General features: G+C 33.9%; 3 protein-coding genes across 4 annotated transcripts; 1 reads left to right on the top strand and 2 right to left on the bottom strand.

Annotated features, from left to right (window-relative positions):
- Nucleotides 1-1,277: 1,277 nt before the first annotated feature.
- Nucleotides 1,278-3,260, top strand: LOC126683057 (uncharacterized). 2 transcript variants are annotated; one of them, XM_050378884.2, is made up of 3 exons: nt 1,278-1,829; nt 2,063-3,001; nt 3,108-3,260. In XM_050378884.2, the coding sequence occupies exons 1-2, from the start codon at nt 1,425-1,427 to the stop codon at nt 2,996-2,998; spliced, it is 1,341 nt and encodes a 446-aa protein (XP_050234841.1). In that variant the 5' UTR covers nt 1,278-1,424; the 3' UTR covers nt 2,999-3,001; nt 3,108-3,260. The 2 variants fall into 2 exon arrangements, with proteins under 2 accessions (XP_050234841.1, XP_050234840.1); XM_050378883.2 differs by having other exon boundaries at nt 2,063-3,260.
- A 1,517-nt stretch (nt 3,261-4,777) lies between these two features.
- Nucleotides 4,778-14,419, bottom strand: LOC126682412 (histone-lysine N-methyltransferase, H3 lysine-9 specific SUVH4). The gene is made up of 15 exons (XM_050378086.2): nt 13,644-14,419; nt 13,494-13,562; nt 13,339-13,413; nt 13,140-13,194; nt 12,838-12,944; nt 11,809-11,985; nt 9,003-9,101; nt 8,463-8,561; nt 7,682-7,731; nt 7,509-7,597; nt 6,868-7,027; nt 6,638-6,743; nt 6,351-6,533; nt 5,733-5,966; nt 4,778-5,209 (listed from the first exon to the last, which is right to left on the bottom strand). Exons 1-15 carry the CDS (start codon nt 14,085-14,087, stop codon nt 5,096-5,098), a joined length of 2,061 nt encoding a protein of 686 aa, XP_050234043.1. The 5' UTR covers nt 14,088-14,419; the 3' UTR covers nt 4,778-5,095.
- Nucleotides 14,420-16,893: 2,474 nt separating this feature from the next.
- LOC126680639 (E3 ubiquitin-protein ligase RSL1-like) lies at nt 16,894-18,310 on the bottom strand. The gene is made up of 2 exons (XM_050375786.2): nt 17,405-18,310; nt 16,894-17,299 (listed from the first exon to the last, which is right to left on the bottom strand). The coding sequence occupies exons 1-2, from the start codon at nt 18,220-18,222 to the stop codon at nt 17,227-17,229; spliced, it is 891 nt and encodes a 296-aa protein (XP_050231743.1). The 5' UTR covers nt 18,223-18,310; the 3' UTR covers nt 16,894-17,226.
- Nucleotides 18,311-21,602: the final 3,292 nt, after the last annotated feature.

Raw genomic sequence — 21,602 nt, 5'->3', positions numbered from 1 at the left:
CCTTACACAATGCTGTCACCTTTGCTTCATAAGCTAAAAGTGGTGGTCTATAGCCTCTATCCTGTGTCTCATTAAGTACTTTATTAGCTTGACTAATCTTACCTTCAGCATAAAGATCAATAGACATAGCAGTATAACTACCCAAACTAGGGATAGCACCTCTGGCTAGAGCTTTATTAATCAATGGCATAGTGAGTTCTCTGTTCTCCTATTGCATTTATTGAGGTCAAGACGGGGTGACAGCGTTTAGGAGCCTTCAGCCCCTTCCTTAAGATCTTGCCGAGAACGTCTAAAGCTTCTTCAACCATATCATCATCACATAAAGCATCCAAAAGAGTCGTCTTCCATGGAAGACGATTTCCGACAACGGGTCCGACGTGATTTCGACACGGGTCCGACGTGATTCCGACACGGGTCCGACGTGATTCCGGCAAAACGGGATCAGAATAATTAATTTTTTTTTTGATTTTAGGAAAAAGATGGTCTTTTTGTATAATTTTTAACATCAAGTAATATTTAAAATATTTGATAAATTTGAAGGATATTTTCTGAATATTATCCAAGTAAAAAGAGTTTAATTTGATACTTTGGGGTGCTATTGAAACGTAAAAATACGAAATAGGGTGCTATTGAACTTTTTACAATGTCAGGGTGTTATTGAAAAAAAATTGAAAGGTGGGTAGTTTTTCAGCCAATTTGCCAAAAATTTATACAAAGAACTTTTAACTATATAGTTGCCATTCAATTACACTATTCATTTAACAACGATATATAAAAAAATTAAAGGATTCCTCAAAAAAAATAATTAAAAGACGGCCATAAACGGTGATATCTCATATAACAATTTATATTGCGAAAAACAATTTTTTTCTCATTTTGCGTTACAGACATCACTATCTATCTCATTAGAGTTTCCTCAATTTCACACAATATTTACTTAACAAATAACGAGACTAATTAACAAGTTATATTTCAAATGATATAAGCATTGAACATCAAATTGTTTAAATCGTTCTGCGTAAATACGGTCTTTAAAATTGGAAGTTGCATCGAAGTCAATTATTATCAAGTTAAGATTATTATATGAATAGTAAAAAAAAGTTATACTTATAAAATATTTACATATTCATTGGTAAAAGATTAATAAAATACATTTTATAATTAATAAAATTTAATGTATTTATCTTATTACTATTTAATTATATATAGAATGAAAAAATGTCATGACGTTGCAATACATTGATAGAGAGAAATTTTCCGGAAATGCATTTGCCCACCGCCGTTTTATGATTTAAAACCAATTTGTGTTTGGGTACTGGAGTAGCTTTATCCTATTTCGGATTTAAATAATACCTCCAGAAAAAAAATCCCTAAAACCCTAATCCACTCTCACCAATTCAAAATTTCTTACCCTAATCGTAACCATGGAAGATAATTTCAGAATCCGAGTCGATAAAGCTTTTGGCGCGCTCGCCTCGTCTTCCTCGACGACGGAGCCGCCGCCGTCCTCTAATTTAAGCTCTCTATGGAGCCTAACAGACGACGAAATTGAGCGAAATGAGTGGAACCGAGTCAACAACGGTCCGGAACCCGAAACCGATTTATTTCCGGTCAAGAAGGGGTTTCTAAACAGCGATCGGGAAAAGACAGATGTCGGCTTTCGGTTGGAGCTGGAGGAGCTGGATGATCTCGACGATGACGATGAACAGTCATCCGGTGGCTCACGTGGCACTTCCGGCCAGGTGGCGAATCCGAAACCTGATGATTATAATGATGAGGAGTGGGAAATTAAGAACTCTATTGGCTTGGACTGTACTCTTGATAATGAGGTATTTCTTTTATTCTTTTTTTTTATTAGAGGTAGAAGCTAATTACGGTTAGATTTTTCAGATTTTAGATACTGAGACTCGAAACCGAAACCTTAGAAATGCACCGGAGAGCCTTAGCCACTTGGACTAGACCCTTTAGTTGAAATGATAATATTTGTTATGAAATTAAATTAAATTGGTTGGTGAATCAAATAGTTAGCTGATTGTGAATTTTGCTTGAACAAAAAATGTAGGAAGAGGAAGACCAATATGATAAAGTGGCTGTTGGGGATGACAAACCTGGTGACCGATTGTACTTAAAAGAAATAAGTGACTACGGAATTGAGATTGATTCTAACAATGAGCTTCCCGTTTCGCTCAAAACGGTTGCTAGAGATCCACGAGCGAATCATATGGCTGCCAAACTTAGGCTTAAAGAAGACGATGCGGCTGCGAAGAAAATGGATTCTTTGCAGGTTTCTGAGCAACATTTGCCGGATATTGTTGGTGATCGAGTTAAGGCGAATGATGATGGTAATTTGAAATCTATTCTGAAGAGAAGGGACGATGAGTCTGATTCTAAGTTGAAAAGTGAACATCAGTTGAATTCGAAGTCGCAAAAACGCGTTAGGTTTGACCCAGAGTGTAAAGATGATCAAGATAAGGAGTCTGATGAAGACATCAATGGAGGGATGGATACTGATTCAGAAGATAAGTCTTTGGTTTATCCTTTACCTCCGGATTATCCGTCTGGGATTCCTGATTATATGCGAAATCCTTCAAGATACACGCGGTACACTTTTGAGTCATCTACTGATGTAGATGACCAATCTAACCAGCAAGCTTTTATGGATTTCCTCAATACACTTAAGAAGTCGAAAGGCACCGAATCAGAGCTAGATGATGCTCCTGCTGAGCTTCCGAAATCATTAACCTTCATACCTAGGAGGAAAATTGGTGATACTGAGATGGTAGATAGTCACACTGATACAAAGCAAAACGAAGATCACGCTGATAAGGAGCTTTTGCATAGAAAGGGTGCTCCCATTAGCTTTGCAGGTGATAATGCAGAAGAGAGTGAAGCTAGCGCCATGGACGAAGATGAACCGGTTGATAAGAAAAACAGTTCACAGAGAGCAGGCCGCAAGTATCGGATAAAGGAGAGAGTAGAAGTCGAAGATTCTAATTAAGAGGTTTGCTTTCTTTTGTGATACACCATACTTACTAGCTGCTACTTCTATAGTTTTATTGGAAGCTTAGCTGACTGTTTAAAAACGGTATTCATATGTCCCTTAGCAGGGTTGGAGCTGGCTTCTTGCTTAGAAATAATTCAGATGACATTTTGTTGTTGCTAATATACCTCAAGTGTCAAAGTTTGTAATTGATTGGTCCCAAGTAACGTGGTGTTGTAACATTGCTCAGAACACTTCCTCTAACAGACATTGATATTCAGCTCTCTTGTGTAAATGCTGTTCAAGCGAAATGATTGATTAATGTTTGTTAAATATAAATTCCAAGCGGTAAGCGGTTTGGTATCGCTTAAGTAAGGTTTCGGGTTCGAGCCTTGTGAATGTAGAAAACCCCTGCTCGCAAACTCACCCATCATTCCAGGTGCGCAGTCGGATCTGGATTAGTTAGGGCGAAACCGGATGGGCAACCAAAAAAAGATATAAATTCCATAAGATTTGTGACCAAGCAAAGAAACAAAAACGCCAAAGGATAAAGTAAAAAAAAAGTACATGGATCTTAGAATAGGTTAACCATTTATTTATAGGCAAATGTAGTTATGTTTTGAAAGTAAATTTTATAGAAGTAGTGATTTAAGTGCACTTAAAACTCCGCAAATAATGACATTTAATTTTTAAGTTTGGCAATCGTAGTTTCAGAATTATTCTCCGTCGTTTGAATACATATGTGGTACACGGGTATTGTTTAAGGAGTTCATCATTGTATTTGAGTTTAAAACTGGTTTATTTTGTCAAAAGAAAAACGATGACTTGGATTAGTGTGAGCGTCATATATGTAGCAAATCATCACGATGTGCCCCATGCATTCATGTGTCGGAGAATGATTTTTCTCTAAAAATAACCCATGTGAATAAATTTAACAATATAGTTGCATTAAATTAAATTCATCTGATTTTATTTTATTTGCATAGTGAATCTATTATTTAAGCTTTAGGCTACCTGAAGCAATCCATTTTAGACAACACCTGGATTGAATTTTTTTCAATTTCTTTATATTTTGTGAATTCATAACTTTTAAATCCATAAAATATAAAAGCCATGAATTTATTAATTCTAACTTAAACTTATGAATTCTTATAACAGATTGTCCAACAAATGATAGATTTTACTTAAATCCATAGATTGTATAAAATTCATAAATTTGCAAGCTTGAGAGTAGTTCTTTTTAGAAAACAAAAGAAATGACAATTTCAACTTTGTCACTAACTAGGAGGTGGGAATTCACCAAATTTATGAATTGTTATATCTTTTTACCCAACAAATGATAGATTTTACTTAAATACATGGATTGTATAAAAATCATTCAATTCAAAACAATGCATTAGGTTTCAGTCCATCAGGATCAGAAAATAGATGGAGCTTTCTTTTCCTCTTCATTTGCAGGCTTGAGAAAAAAATAGAATATTTAACTCAAATGACGAGATAGATTAGCTCAAGTGGTAAAAGCATTCTACCCGAGACAAATAAGTCTTAGGTTCGAGTCATCACAGGAATAAAAGTGAAATCATTTAATTCTAAAAACAAAAAACAAAAAACTCAAATAACATTTTCAAATAAATAGTGAATGTCACGGATTAAGTAACAAATTCCATTTTCATTCTCATTCTCTAGGTGGAATAAAAAAACCGCCCTGAATAAATTTGCATAGCCTTTATAAAAAAAGTCAAGTAAGAGCAGAAACATAAATGTAGTGAGTAATTAATTACCAATGGCTAACCGAAATTTTGAATCACAAATTGAATATATTAGTTGTAAAATGAAGTCTAGCTCTACAGCTTCCAACAAAAATCATATACAAAATAGCTTTTCCTTCTTTTTTCTTCTCATTGTTTCAGATAAATATTAGCATTTCAGTTTGACTCAGATTTAATATAAGTATATGAACCAACCCCTAGCAAAAAATGGCATCTGGGAATGGGGGGCACAAAAAGAGTATATGATTGCAGAAAGTAAAAAAGATGTACAACTGCAACTACCAACATACCTACTACTGCTTTTAGCTTTCCGCATGTCGCCCAGTGCTAACTTGAATAGCAGAAACTAGAATAACCGCTTTCTACACCCTGCTGCACCACAGTAACAAGCCATCTGTATAATTTTTCCATCCGGGCCAGACACGCTATCAAGGGCGTAACCATAGTCGTAAGTGAGTTCCTGTAAACAAGAGATAAAATAGCCAGTCGAAATATGAACCGCTGTTCCTCAAAATGATTTCTTAATAGGTAGCTCTTGCTAGGGGTGTGCATTCGGTTTAAACCGATGGACCAAACCAAAATTTATGAAAATTTAAAATATTTAAAACAGAATCAATCGGTTCAGTTTGTTTTATGGTTCGGTTTAAAAGAAAACATCACTTTGAAACCGAACTGAGCTGTAAAGACAGTTCTTTTTATAATGTCGAAACAAACAAACAAAATTTATCCAATTATTCGGTTTAGTTCAGTTTCCGCACACCCCTAGCTCTTGTCGATTTCCAAGAAGAATCTCAAAAAACAGTAGCATGCAATACATCACAAAGCAGGACTACACCTTATACAGAAGAGACAGATTACTCAGTGGCAATGTAAATATTGGAAAATAGAGCATTGCTTACAAATGCCATTTCAAAGCGACCACTCTTACTAATTTAATAGCAGCAGACTAAATTGCATGTCAATAACAGGACAGAGACATTTACCTGCAAAGGAGGTATGTTGTCAGCCGCAAATAGCATTACCCGAGCAAGTTTAAGATCCTGGTGTGAGCTCACACATTGAACGAACAAATTAGGCTCGCAGCTATGGTTGATGAACCTGGCAAAATTTCCAGTGGAACCTGCATCAATGCAGAATTCTGGTCCACTTTCAGATTTCTGATCCTCAGGTCTATCCATGTTGTTAGATGTTGGCACCGAAACGTCTCTTAACCGCCTCTGTTGGGTGTAAAAAATATCAATACAAACTCGGTGCATCGAGGATATAAAAACAAAGATAGCAAGATCACAAATTCAGAGAAAACTTTCACCATATAATAATAGCTTTTAGTGCATGGAGTTTAAAATTTACAGTCCTATAGTCGCTACACAATATAATTGAACGAAATTCCAATCCCTAGTAGAAGGTGAAAGGCTAGAGTGTAGTATCATTAAAATAACGATAGACTAGATTATTAAAAGGAAGATTTAAGTGTAACAAGTTCTAAGAGATGACAAGATCATACATATCACTTTCAAAAAAATATGGACTCAAACAGGAATTTTAATAGCAGTTAAGCAGAGTTTAATATTTACCATAAACTATATAAAAAATTAAGGTACCTCTCTTCCGCCAAGTCCCTTCATAGTCTGCAAACAGTCGATATCAAAAATAAAACAATTCTCAATGACGCTGTCCATTTCCTCCGTTCTCTTCAGCATGCCTATATACTCGCATATTGGAGCCCCAGATGGTATGAAATCCCACGATCTCACAGCCCACCCTTTCTTGGGGGTACGGTAAACCTATGAAATTAAGCATCAAAAAATGTGAAAATATTACCATTTAAGAATAGCGACTTTATTCAAAATGTTAGAAAACATTTGGGCAGATGGAATTAATAATGCACCTCAAAACGGTACTTGGGGCCTCTTTGAGACGTACGGTTGACACAATGAGGTCCGCAACCACAATTTGGACCGCACTCAAAAACAATACCCTTTGCTTCAATTAGCCTACAAGTAAACATAAGAAACCAAGAGCTTATAAGGTAAAAGTTGTATTAATCTAGTCAAACTATTCAAGACAAAAAAACTGCCTCTCAGAACAACTTCTCACTAATCTTTGAATAACACACACCTGCCACCATCTCGATGCACATAAGGAAAATCAGAGCCATTCAGCTTGGCGCAAGCACATGTTCGAGGATCTATGCACGCTCCTTTGCAGTTACATCCAGCAGCATTGGTAGGAAGATTAATATTTTTTGAAACTAGAAGATTCTTGCGATATGTAAGACCTGATATATTAAAGATAAAAACAGCAAAATGGGCTTATTTTGACAATCAAGTTCTGGTTGCATAGCATGCATCTAATAGAACACACAAACACAGCAGTATATACTCAAACTAGCAAACAAATAAGAGAAAAGAAGGCAGCTTCAAGAAACTGAAGCAGCTATATAGCCAAGTTAATTGGGATAGATTAAATTAATTTTTTTGGGATCAATTTGAGCAACATCTACCAATTGTAACAAAAGGTTGAAATTATGATAAGTTTGTCAAAAGAAAAGTTCTAGATGAAAATGCTGACAAGCGATTTGGATCTTTAAGATGTTTGGCTTTTTGCTTTTGTTCAAAATCCAGCAGAAAATCAAAAACATAATTTCAGTTGTATCAAACACACATCGAGCAAACAACAAAGCACCTCTCAATAAGATGCATTGTGCATTTAGGAAATAATACTAGTAATTAAGTTATCCAATTTAATTATTAACATGCCTGTTGGTGGAACAGGTGGATCATCAACCAAATTTGTAGCTGGGATCGGAACATCTTCTAGACCTCCACTAATGTCCTCGCAGACCAATCTTAGCCGATCAAACAGCAAACGAAAATTAAATGTTGCAAGATCAAAGAGCAATGAACTTCATTAAACATAACATAACATCTACCCTCTAATTTCTGAAATCGATTGAGGTACACGCCCATAAACAAACTGAACCTGTCATTAGAGGAAAATGGATATGATTTTAAGGGCAAAAATTAAAATTCTTGGAATTTGGTAGAAAAATAATTAATAAGTTCCAATTTAAATTTACCGAAACTAAAAGTTAGAAATGAAAATACATGCTATAGCATTAATCTGCACGAAAAAAATGGAAAATTTACTACCCTCCAGAAAATAAAGAAACTATCCCAATTGAATTCATTTCTTGAGAGATGCACATGCAGCCTTGTCATATCAATAAATTTAAATGCATTGCCTATTTATTAATGTCATTATCAGTATTATAGTACCATAAGTTGAGCAAGGGGATCAATACAAAGGAAACTCCTCAGAAATTAAGTCTTTTTTTTTTTGTTTTTAACCAGGTAAGCTTTAAAGAAAGCAATTTCAAAGTCATTGTTTCTTATTATTGATGTAATTGTAATGCATGCAAATGTTTAACTTGCACTTTTGATATTAAAATACACAGATGCAAAATAATTCTTATATGTCACTGGTGAAGATGTGCGAGTTTGTATGTTGTCATTTGTTGTGGTTATTTGTTATTACAAATATTAATAATGCAAGGAAATCAACTTGTAAAGTATTACACTAAATAGAACATTGCTTTAATTATTACAAAATACCTAAAAATTGTGTGGATCAGAAAACCTTTCAGATCAAGAGAAATGTGAATGTGCGGTTGACAATTACATTGAAATCAATTAACAGAAGAAGATACAAACCTGGTTAGTGGTCAATGTTGGCTGCTCTGCGAGCCTCCTCAGGCGAAATTTAAACACAGTAAAGCCAGATATGCCTTTCTCCGCCCAGTATTGAACAACCTGTAGAACAGTTCAATTAATGAAAAAATAGGACTAAAAGATGCTTGTAGAAATGCAAGCTAAGAGAACTTAAAAAAAATGCCACAGAAAACCAAGCGTGAGTGATTAGAGGTGACACTGATTTTTGCAGGCAAGCTTTCAACAATTACAAACCAGTCAAGGTTATTAAGGCAAAGTAACGTAAACTATAAGAAACAGATAGCCATTACAGAAAAGTCCAAGTTTAATTTTGAGGCTTATTGCAATTAAATCCATTTTTTAGCCATTCATAAGACATTCATTATTTCAGGAGGCATGAAAATTTAAGGCAGACATGCCATGAAGGAAAGACAAATATATTCACAAATTAACTTTTTAGCAATAGAAAGCATATCCATGTAAAGTCAAAAGTTCAACTATACAACTTCTTCACGAACATACATTCGGTGGAGCTATATCTACCTTGTACAACCCATCATAAGTGTAAACCTTGCCGCTGTAGCTGCTGGCAGATTCATGGCCACGAACAACACGTACAGGCACACTTTGCTCCACACAGTTCTGCAATTTAAAGCAATAACAGTAACATTTATATTGGCAATTTTAAAAAGAAAACTTCAACAGCAAACCCAGTTGATTTTGGCCATGATCATTAGTTGTGGGACATCTTCCTATTTGTAAATAAGTCAATTTTGTACAACTAGATATAATTTAAGATTTTTGAACATATAGATTCCCGACATACAGGTACATATAATCATATTACATTCTTGATGTTATTCTCAATGGAAAATAATTTTCTGCCTATAGTTAAATGTACCTGTTTCTCATCTTATTCAGTGTCTGAACATATTTCTGACCTTCTTAATTCATTGTATAAATGAATATGAAGAGTGTATACTTCTTGATGTCAAAGTTATAACAAAAGAAAAACAGGATCAAAATCCTTAATTCATTGCATGTTTATTCAAGATAGGTCCCATTGCTCAATCTATCCCCATTCAAAGTCCCCATCCATCTCTTGATATTTCTAATTCTAAATCCTTCCATATACATAATGCAAATGATCTTGATAAACCCATAGTTCTCCCCAAAAGAATAACGACTTGCACCAAATTCCCTAAATCCTTCCTTATGTCTCATAGTAAATTTTCCACAACCCATAACATTTTCTTTACCCATCTAGAAATTGTGTCCATATCCAAATGATTATCTAAAGCACTTGGTGATAAGAAATGTAGAGAAGTTATGATAGTTGAAATGGATGTATTTGAAACATGGTAGTTAAAAGCGTTAAGCGCACTCAAGGCGAGATAGCCTTATATTGCCTGAGGCAAAAGGCGCAAAAAACACGCTCGCCTGAGCAAAGTAAGGCGCATATTTCTAAAACAATATTATATATGCCTACATAGAAATATACAAGACTTTAAAACTTCTTAAAATCAAGTTCTTACTGAGTCAAGAGTCTTTTACAAGAAAAAGAGGCCTTAAAAAAGGATTTTGGCAAATTGAAAAATTTCCTCTGCATTGGAGTTGCTTATTTTTGACATGATATCTTTATCTCTCAACAAAAATATGTCAGCTATATTGGTTTTGTAATGAAAAGTATAAGGTTTTGTCACTTCTCCAACAATCTCTCCATTAGGTAGGATTTTATTGGCTAGGGCGCTTGAGAGAACCATGTCGAAGAAACTCGGCAAAATGACCCCGTAACTTCGAGAGAAGGTGTGCTCTCCTATCTTTTGATTAGGAAAGCGGCACATACCATGGGGGGTAGCGGACTTTTTATTAAAAACACAGGACTAGAATCACTATGTTATCATGGTCAACTATACTGCATCCTTTATCCTATTTTATGCTATTAAAAAAATTGCCTTACCTTAACCCTTTGTATTTTGATACTTATATTTTTGTATTTAGTATTTAATTTAGTATTTTTTGCGTACTTGGTATATTTTTATATTTCTTATGAAAAATTTGTTTTCATTATAATAGAATTCGTTGTTTGTTACCCCTATCAGTCAAATAAAATCTGACTTGCTAAAGGAGATGGGTAAGTAGGAATGCAAGCCATTGGAAACACCAATAGAGAAAAATCAGAGACTTGGAAAACCATTGAAAGATACAATAGTGGATAAAGGTGCTTATTAAAGACTTGAAGAAAGGCTCATTTACTTGTCTCACGATAGGCTTGACATAGCCTATGCAGTAAGTGCGATGAGCCAATTTATGCAAGATCTTAAGAGAATTAATCTCTAGGCTTTATATTGAATTTTAATTTTTACAATACTTGAAAAGTACTCGAACAAAGGGTTGACTTATTTAAGAAGGGAGAGAAATTGACCCTCAAAGCATATACTAATGCAAACTATGTAAGGTCTATAGTAGACAGAATATCAACAATTGGTTATTGCAGCCTGCCCATATTTGGCTGGTAACTAATAGCATAGAGAAGTTAAAACAAAATGTTGTGGCTAGAACTAGTGTGGAAGCTAAGTTTAGATCTATCACGTTTGGAATTTGTGAGCTATTGTGGTTGAAAATTATTTTAAAGGATAAAAAGATTGCATGGAAAACACCTATTAGGTTGTATTGTGATCTGCTATAAATAACCATGTACAATATGATCACACCATACATGTTAAGATTGATAGACACTTCATAAAAATTAGATAGTGGACTGGCTTGCACTCTATTGTCTCCAGTGGAGGATATGTGCTAATGAAGAGATTGTCTACTGCAGTATTTCACGAGATAGTTGGCAAGGTAGGAATAGAAAATATTTCACTAGCTTGAGAGGGAGTGTGGGAAATGTTCCTATATGTATATAAGTCAATTATGCTCAACTAGAAATAATTTGAAGATTTGCTGGTATATATATTCCTGTTATATGAGGATCTAATTATTCCAATTCAAAGTAGGAATCTAATTTTAAAAAAATGCAGAATTCATGCATTCATTCAGCTATAAGAGCTGGCTAAAAGTACGTTTTATATGCTCCTTTATCCCATTCAACTAAAATAAAATGAAAAATGACATGCGTGTTTATGAACAAAAGGACCTAGAATATCACAACTTCGTAATCTTTTAAAATATGACAGGGAAAATACTTATCAACTAACAAACAGATGTTAGTTAGGAGAAATTACATTTATCTTGATTAAAGGTTCCTTCCTAGTCGCATTTTGAAATAATAGGCACACACATTTAATGCAATCATTGAACCAGTAAATAATAAACTGAGGTTTTTTGATATTAAACAACACACCTTGAGGGCCAAATTACCACGAGCCAAAACCTGGTCACTTATTTGACGCTTATTTCCTGTCAAATCATGACCACCTTGACCAGTATAGATAACATCCTCTGCATTATCCAAGTCATCCTCATACATTCCTGATATAACAATTGCCACCGCAAGAGGGAATGTATATTCTTTGTATTTCTGCAATGTCAAATATAAATGATCATAAATAAATAATATCAGACTATGAAGCACGAAAACGAATACGCTGAAATGATGAAACGGAAAATGCCGAAACAAAAAAGATGGAAAATGGTTTTTTTTTTTACAAGAATAGTTCACAAATATATAGTTTTCGAAGTATTTTGGAAATGAAAATGAAAAGTTAAAAGGTACGACCGAACAGGTTTTTATGCAAAATAGATACCAAACAACATGCACAAGCATATATGAGTTTGACAAATCAACAAGAAGCTAGGGGAGCAACTTAAAAGTTAAAGTCAAAGACAAGATTACATACAAGGTTATTTAAGACATAGATAAATAACTATTACTTTAGGACATTAATAGCAACTGAAGTCTGAGCTATATTTGAAGTGTAGATGTGAGTCCAACTTGAAATGAAGAAAATAGAAAGAATAAAGAACTCCAATGATGGCCAAAATGGTGGTATTCCTTCATATAAGTCTGCAAACAAGCATGAAGAGAGCTTGCAAACATTTGAATGGACACCGTACAGTAAAAAAATAGCTTTCAAATGCTAAGAATTCAATTAAAGAATGCACAAACTTGAAATGATTAGACTTGCCACCACTTCAACACAGAAGAAATGATACAGAAAAAACAAGTTTCAACTCTCAAGAAATTTAGAATTTTCGTCAAAAGTTTACACGGCTAATGTAGAGATTACTAAAGTATAGCTTCTTATAATCAGATTACAGTTTGTTTACATGTTTATTTCATTAACTAACTGATGTTATAGTATTAAGGATTTCAAGAAATAGGCTGTATTCAAGTAATTATAAGTTTTGTAAGAATAATAAACATTACAACCTTACTATAGGACAAGCCCATAAAGTCAATCCCGTTCAGCCAGTGGCTATGGAAACCAATTGCAACCATCTCAGCTCGTGAATAGAACTGACGCCCAACATCAATACCTATCATTAACACCCCATCAGTAACAACTTCCCTATTTGAAAAACGTGCAAATTAAGAAGCAATGCTCATAAAGCACGTGTGATAAAGCGCACAGATAAATATCAAACTTAGAAGTATAAAAATAAACAAATCTTTAAAAAAGCAGGCTCAAAGTAAAAGAAAAAAGAAAGAAAAAAGTAGCACAAGATATAAACCTGGAAGGTTGCCAATTCTTTTCTCACGGTACATCACAGTGTTAGATTCAATCATCTGCCAAGATAAAAGCACAGATCAATTCATAAACTGCAAAAACAAAAAATGGCAGCGACAGTTGATAACAAATGAAACAACTTCCGGATGAGTTTATACCAGTACAAACATTAGTAAGCATACGAAAAGTGAAACTTCACGCACCTTAGAAATTGCTTTTAAATCCGGACGCTTGGCTTTGTTTTTAATCTTAGTGTCCACATCATCAGCATTCACTTTCTACACAAATATACATATCAACTAAATATCAACAAAAAAGTAGATATATAACGAATCCAAATAAAAATTCAAACAATAACCTTCGATTTGGAGTTTTTCGAATCCTTCTTCTTATCCACTTCTTCTTTCCTACACCTTGTCTCCTCTTGCTGTACAATAAATACACAATCTATCAAAACATACAAACAGAACAAATCATGCAAATAAAAAAAAATGAAAATAAACTATACCTGAACAAAATGTAAATAATGCTTGTTAAATAACCTTAGGGTTTCTTTAACCCTAGCGTACACACTTTTCTCCGCCACAGCGCCACCGCCATCACCATCAGTCACTGCTACAACAGCCGCAGGTTCAACATTACCGTTAACGGTCTCAGCTTCCGTTGTAATCACTTTAGTAACATCATTAACTTGTTTATCGACCATAACAGCTTCATTTTCATCTGCATTTGGAATATTTACTCTTCTATTACGATAAACACTAGCTTTTCTTTTTCTGAGGCTCTCCAATGTCTCGTCTAGTAACTCGAATCGCTTTCGAACCAGCTCTTGTTTCTCCGCTCTCTGTTTAGACGATGCCTGTATCCTCGCACTCGCTCGTCTCTCGATTTTACAAGTTTTCGGACTCTGGTTCTTCTCAGGTATGTTCTCCTCTACACAAACCGCCGCCATTTCAGTAATTTTTTCCTAAGAAACGGAAAAATGAAATGATTTCTTGAAATCACGGTGGAATCGGCGATTTGCTGGTGGCGCGTGTGAGTGAATGAGGCAACGAAGAAGAGTTTGATTTTTGAATAGAGCTCTGAAACTGGAGAAAGAGGGTTGATTGACTGTTTTTTGATGTTTTGGAGGGATAAATGAAAAAAACTAAAGAATTTGGAACGTTTTTGCAAAATTGCCCGCTTTTTTTCCCTCTATGGAAATTTTGTTTTTCTTTATTTCTAAAACGGGATTTCTGTTTTTTCTGTCTGAATCTGAGCAAGAGCTCAAACCTGCACACTATGTTTGAGAATACAAAAATTGAGGGAAAATAATTACCAAATATAAATGTAGGTTATCTTTTCATTTAATCTTTTTCTATAATAATGAAAAAATTAAAAATTTACCTCGTATTTTTGGAAATATTTGAGTCGGATCTTACTCGTAATAAAATCATGACGATTCTTAGTGTGTTTGAATATATAAATTTGAATTTTAAATCTTACATCTCGAATCTCATTTTTTAAATTCATGAAAAATATATATTTAAAACTTCTTTTTTAAAAAAATAAATTAAGATTGCAATTATATTTACAATTAATTATACTAGAGTATTATATTTGGAATATAAATTTTAAAATTTTACTTGTTAACCAAATTACAAATTTGGTTATCTTCTAATTTTAAATGAATGATATAGATGAAAGAGCTAACTTACTCTGTAGAAAATGATAGGTATCATCGTCAAGAATTATATTAGTTGTAACTTATTTCATAGGAGTCGTGTATTAAAAAGGTTTTTTGAAGATTTTATATGTAAGTATCGATTTATATTTACATTTATCGTTTAAGATTAAGACTTTCGCCCTGAAATAAGTCATAAAACTAAAACAAAACGACATGAATGGAAAAAAATACGACATCATGATCGTAAATAGAAAATTAAACAATTAGATTAAAAAAAAAATAGTAATTGAAAACATACGAGACACTTTACGTAATAAGTGAAGTTAGATAATGTTGATATGGTATATCGCATATTTGTCTCACATGTTTTCATTTGTTTCCTTACTTTTTAGTCTCGTGAGAAAAAAATTATTATATCAAAATCAATAGAAATTAGACGGTTTATAATCAGCGGTTTTAATTTCAAATTATTTAAGACCTACCGGTTTTGGTTTTAGCCGATTCAAAAATAATAATTAAATCTAAACGGCTTGATAAATATAATGTCACGTTTAGTATTCAGAGGGACGCAAAATGTAGAAAAGAAAAATATTCGATTGAATATCATTAAATTATTTAACTAAAAATATTGACTAAAATATAAAATTATTACTCTCTCCGTCCCGTTTAAGAAGTCACATATTCCATTTTAGTATGTCCCATTTAAAAAGTCTCATTACTATTTTTGGAATGTTTTCCATTAAATATCCTATTTTACCCTTTTTTTTAGTTATCATAAAAGAACTATTTGAAAAATTACACTATCATTATCGGGGCAAAATATGAAAAAACATAAAAACATAAATATGATAAAAAATAGTATTACTTTTTTCTTTTTCAAAATAAGGGTTAGAATAAAAATCCTCGATTCAAACCAAAACCGGTCTTTCTATAGTTTCAGTCCATTTTGGCCAAATTTTGCTCCCAAACTAAAACGGCCCTTGGCTTTCTTTATTACCAAAATTGGCATATAAATTTTTCTTAGAGAATGATCATCCCATATGATGGTAGTGCGACGTCATATTTATAACAAGTCAATAAGTATTTAAAATAGAAATTTTTTTAATTTTCTTTTAATCATTATAATTTTTATACGACTAATGCACGATTGATTGATTGATTTATCTTACAAATGATATAACGGAACGGTTGCATAAGAATATAACTCCAAAAGGGAAGTAATTAACTTGTAAGGGAAGTAATTAACTTGTAAGTTGTATCTACATATTCTATTTCCTTTCACAACTTTCTTTAAATTTAATTAAAGCAGTTTGGTTATTTTGGTATAAACTAGCCAACTACCAGCTCTTTTTGGCCTATACTAGTGGAGTTCAGTTTTAAAAAAGTGTAGGCCCCCTTTAAAAGCATTCAAATTATTGAATCAAAATGAATTCTCCATATTTGTATTTCAAGTGAATTTTAAAATTTGTTTACTGAAAATTGGAGATCATATGAAAATTAAATTAATACAAATAAACCTTATTTTATAATAACAATTATTATCTATGTTTATTGTATAATCTAAATTTATTATATGCCATATTGTATATTAAAGTTATAGATATATATTTATATATAAGATAACTTATCGTTAATATTAAAGTGACATTAATTAAAATTTATTGTTGTTAATGCGATGGTATGTATGGAAAAGATAAAAAAGGAATAAAAAAAGAAAGCGAGGGGAAAAAAGTGACGGCGGTGAGACAAAAATAAGTTTTTTTTAAATGACAGTAATCTAGTTAAAAAAAAGCGTTCTTTTAATTTTGTGGAATTCGTAGCAAACATAAAAAAAAATGAAAATTACACATAAATATCATATATTTTGAGGATTTTTTTCCTTCTAAAATTAAAAAATTACACATAAAAAAATAAAAAAGAGATAAACAATAACTAGCAACTAAGAAGTAGTATTTAATCACTTAATAAGATTTTAATAGAGACCAAATAAACAAAAAATTTACAAGTACAGAGCCCACTGAATAAGAAATTTGAACAAAGAATCAGGTAAATACAAATTTAAAAGTATAGAGGTCTTTCATCGTTCCTGACATGAAAATCGTTAATCACTTAATGGCATCTGAGCCACACGTTCACAACTTCCGTCCATAAAGGGCCTATTAAACAAAGATAACAAATAGCACAAGGACCTACTAAATAACAAACTTTCAAGATGTATCGGATAGACAAAAAATGTTGAAAGTATGCGGGCCTTGTGATGGAGATATTCTTGTGTGAACCAAGTTCACCACCTAGGATCCTGAACTATCCATTAAAAATGTAGCATTTAAGATTTCTCCTTGTGATGGGTTAAGTCTATGAAAAGCAAATTGTTTATAACTATGACAAAAATTCATAACAGATAAAAAGGAGCTTCTGAACATGTTTAAATTCTGGCGCAGCCACCATGATTAGCATTCCACTGCAACCCGCATCCATAACAAAACTCAAATCTACACCTACATTTATGCATAACAAAAATACACTACAAAAATTACAAATTTTTAAAAGTATTCCTGAAATCATAAACAGAAACGTAGAACTCGATAAGTTTTTGTGCTAACCTGCAAATCATATGTGGGCATCCATGTATTCTTTCGACATAGAATCTACACTTGGGACATCTACTCCATTTCTTCTGCTTAGCAAGCTCCATCAACATCAAATCATCCTTTCCCCTCTCATCCTTATTCAACTTCTGAAACACTCCACACTCAACACCCGAATGCCACGGAACATTACACTCAGCACAAAACAATCTATGGCAGAACGGGCATTCGCATTCCCTCGTCACCTTTTCACCTTCTTTATTATCCTTCACTAACAAAGCAGAACAATCCTTAAACGGGCAGTAAATTTTCTGCAATTGGTTTATCATCTCTACGGAAAGCGCCTCCTCCCAACGATCAACCACTCGTTTCGATAGCTTGGTTCTGCAAATATCGAGTTCAAGAACTGAGCTGCAGTTAATTCCAGGGCAAGTAACGCGAGTGATGCTTTCTTGAATCTTTGTGGAAACGTGTTTGCTTATACAATCTGAACAGAAAGAATTATGGACACAGCTCTCTGTCGCAAACATGTCGATAAATTCTTTTCTTTCCGCACAAATTTCGCAGAATATTTGAGACGATTGGCCATCTGATGATTCTTTCTCAGATTCTATTACAGCTTCCAGCGATTTCGAACGTTTTACTGTTCTTTTTCTTTTCTTGGTACATGGTGCATGACGTTTTCTGGGCGGGTTTCGCTTGGTGACCAACTCTTTTTTCTCGGCTGTTCGTGCCTGTATCCTTGCACTCACTCTTCTCTCGATTTTTTTACCTGTTTTTGGACTTAATTTCTTTGCCTTCGTTGTGTTTTCCTCTGCAGAAAGCGCCACCATTTTAGTAAATTTTGTACTTCAAAAAATATGAAATGGTTCGTTGAGATCGTGGCGAGGGATTTGATGGTAGTAAGTGAGGAAATAGAGCTGAAAACTGGAGAGATGGATAGAGGGGTTTGATTGATGGTGTTATTTTTGGAAGGATAAGTGATAAAACCTAAGAATTCGGAACGTTTTTGAAATTAAAACGTCTCTTTTTCTATCAGTCTTTATTTTCCTTTCTCGAAATTTATTTAGAACAAAAATAACTGTCACACTGTGTGTGGCAGCTTAAGAAGCTGCCATATATGGCTGATTTCTTTTATAGGGTTAATTAACCAAATAATAAGAAAAAAAAGTTAAAACTATATGTGGCACAATGTTGTAAGAGTTATTTTTTAAGAGCAGGAACCTTTTGTTCTTTTACAGTTTCACGTTCTTGGCTTCGAGTTATTATGGAGGGTGACGTTTTTCAAGTTTCGCAAGTTATTAATTCGACTACAGTAACGGATTATAGAACTTGGAGGATTTGTCAAGACATTTGGCGTCTACAGGATCAGTTTATTCTTTGCTCTGTCCATCATGTTAATCGTCGATTTAATATTTTAGCACATGAGTTAGCTGCTTCTGTTAAGTTTTTATTTCTACAAACTTTGTAATATGGTGTAAAAATGGTCTCATTTCTATCAAATATCTACTTTGGAAAAAAAAATCTGCACATTATGTTTGAGAAGAAGTGTTTTTGAGACAAAACTAATTAAATAAAGTGAAGAGGTTGAATTATTTAAACTTTAGGTACATATTTTACAATTATTTATTTTTCTTTCCAAATTAGAGGAATTAATTTTTTCCTAAATTTATGATCTGAACAAGGACACATAAAATTTTCTACTTATTTTTGCCAAACATAGCTGTGAAGTATCATAAAGAATTTACTATTCCATTTAAATTTTACTATTCAACCATTATTTTAAAAGTTCATGAATTTAAATACCGTGTTATTTTTATTTTGATGATAATTTTATAATTTTTTAAATAAATTGTTCATATAAATTAAAAATTAATAAGTAATATAATAACAATAGCTTTTAAAATTTAAAATAGCACTTTTGATTCCATTTTGTTGTTGCAAACAACGAATCATCTCTCCTTTTTGAAACTATTGGAGCCGGCGAGCCGCCGTTGAAAATGACAGAAAAGATGGAGTTGCTGTTGTATTTGGGGATGGCGAGATTTAGAGAAGATGAAGTTGTTATGGTGTGACCAGTGGCGGATGGGACTAGTGGTAGCTGATGGTGGTGGCGGAACTGTCATGAAAGCCATTTCAATCTAAATTTAAAATAAAATGGAAAGATTTGATTAATAGAATAATAGAGAAAAATCTAACTAAGAGAAATGGAAACATGCAAATCAATAATGAAAGATTAGTAATAATGACTCTTTATTTTTACAATTTCAAAAGTATATTTGTGCAAATAAATAGTTGATAGATCAAATTTGAAATTTAATAACTATATTTTGTTAAATGGGGTTTTGTCAAAATAATATTGAGATTAATTATCCCCAATACATTATCTCTAAAATTTCATTTAGATGGTCCTTTTTAAAACTTTTATCATAATCTAGAGTTTGTTCTCAATTTATTTTAAATTTTTAGATTTTTTTTAAAAAACTTTTATCATAATCTAGATTTTGTTCTTAATTTATTTAAATTTTTAGATTTTTTTAACGGGCGTACATCACTCTTATTGTAAAACGCATATGAAATCAAATTTACACGTCCAATTAATTTTTTACATTGGCAAAATTTTTAGAGGGACCAAATAAACCGAAAAATTTACTGAGTACAAAATCTACTGGATAAAAATTTGAACAAAGTCTACTGAAATTCTATATGCAAGCCGAAAAAGGAAGGGGGTTTAGGCTTTAGGAATCTTCGAGCCTTCAACCTCGCTATGCTTGCTAAACAAGCTTGGAACCTCGTCCAAAAACCGGATTCTTTGTGCGCTAGAGTTCTCAAGGCAAAATACTACCTGAGACAGGATTTTTTGCAGGTCAGTAGACGCCGTGGTACGAGTTTCTTATGGCAGAGCCTCATGGAGGGGAAACAAGTCCTCGACTCTGGTATTACTTGGAGGATAGGGAATGGTACCTCTGTTGATGTTATGGCTGATAACTGGATCTCAACCGCTAGTTATATGAAACCGAAAGGTGTTGTGGATGTCCCGGATGGTAGTAGAGTCAATTCGCTGCTGAACCCCGACGGTTCCTGGAATCATGCGTTGGTTTAGGCCTCTTTCTCGCCAACTGATGCCGTTAATATTCTGAAAATTCCTATCAGTAGGAATCTCCCTCCAGACAAGCTATTTTGGCCGCTAAATAAAAACGGGTTTTACACGGTTAAATCTGGGTATTATCAAGCGTGTAAGCTGATCAACCGTAGTGCAGCTTCCTCATCGTCAAATCGACTAGATAACGCATTGTGGTTGAAAATTTGGCGTTGCCCTGTACAGCCTAAGGTTCGCCACTTCTTATGGCGTATCCTGCATGACTCGCTCCCATGCAATGTCAAGTTGTCCCATAGGATTTCCACGATCTCAACTCTGTGTCCTCGTTGTGGGAGTGTTGATGAAAGTCCTATCCAGCGCTTAAGGATTGTGACATTGTTAGAGGAATGTGGTTACTGTCCCCTCTTAACTTGAGAGTTGATGGCTTTAGATGCAATAATCTCGTTGAGTGGCTTTCACAGATGTTCAACGCCCTAAAAGAACCCGATTTGCAGGTGTTTATAATGAGTCTCTGGACCATATGGACTGACAGGAACAATATTGTCTTCGGAAACAAGAGGCTTCCCACAACCATGTTATTTGCTGGAATCACTAGCCAGCAGAATAATATATCAGCTTCTGACCGTCGTTCTCGGGCTCTCAGGGATGAAGACAAGCTAGAATGGGATCCTCCTCCAGAAAATACCATCAAGTTGAACACCAATGCTGCAATTTCGGTTGGTCGCCAATTATCAGTTGTAAGCGTGGTTTGTAGGGATTCTGATGGTTCAATTCTCAGATGGGGTGTCAAGAATCTGCATGGTATAACTGACGTAGAAACGGCTGAAGCTCAAGCCATTTTATTTGGGATCCAGGTTGCAGCAGACATCTAAGGGGAGAGAGTTATTTGCGAGTCAGACTCGGCCAATGTCATCAACAGGCTTCGCCAACCTTTTTGCGCAATCGATCCCATTCAATTGATCATCGACGATGTTTTGGATATCACAAAAGATTGGGATGTTCAGTTTAAGCATGCTCGAAGACAATGTAACCAAGTTGCACATGCCCTAGCCAAATGGGGTATCTTTATTAGCAAAGATTGCATCTCTGACGGGAATGTCCCTTTTCCGGTCA

This window comes from Mercurialis annua, linkage group LG5 (assembly GCF_937616625.2).
Source record: "Mercurialis annua linkage group LG5, ddMerAnnu1.2, whole genome shotgun sequence".
In the NCBI taxonomy this organism is placed as follows: domain Eukaryota; kingdom Viridiplantae; phylum Streptophyta; class Magnoliopsida; order Malpighiales; family Euphorbiaceae; genus Mercurialis; species Mercurialis annua.
This window is presented reverse-complemented; position numbering and strand designations above follow the sequence as displayed.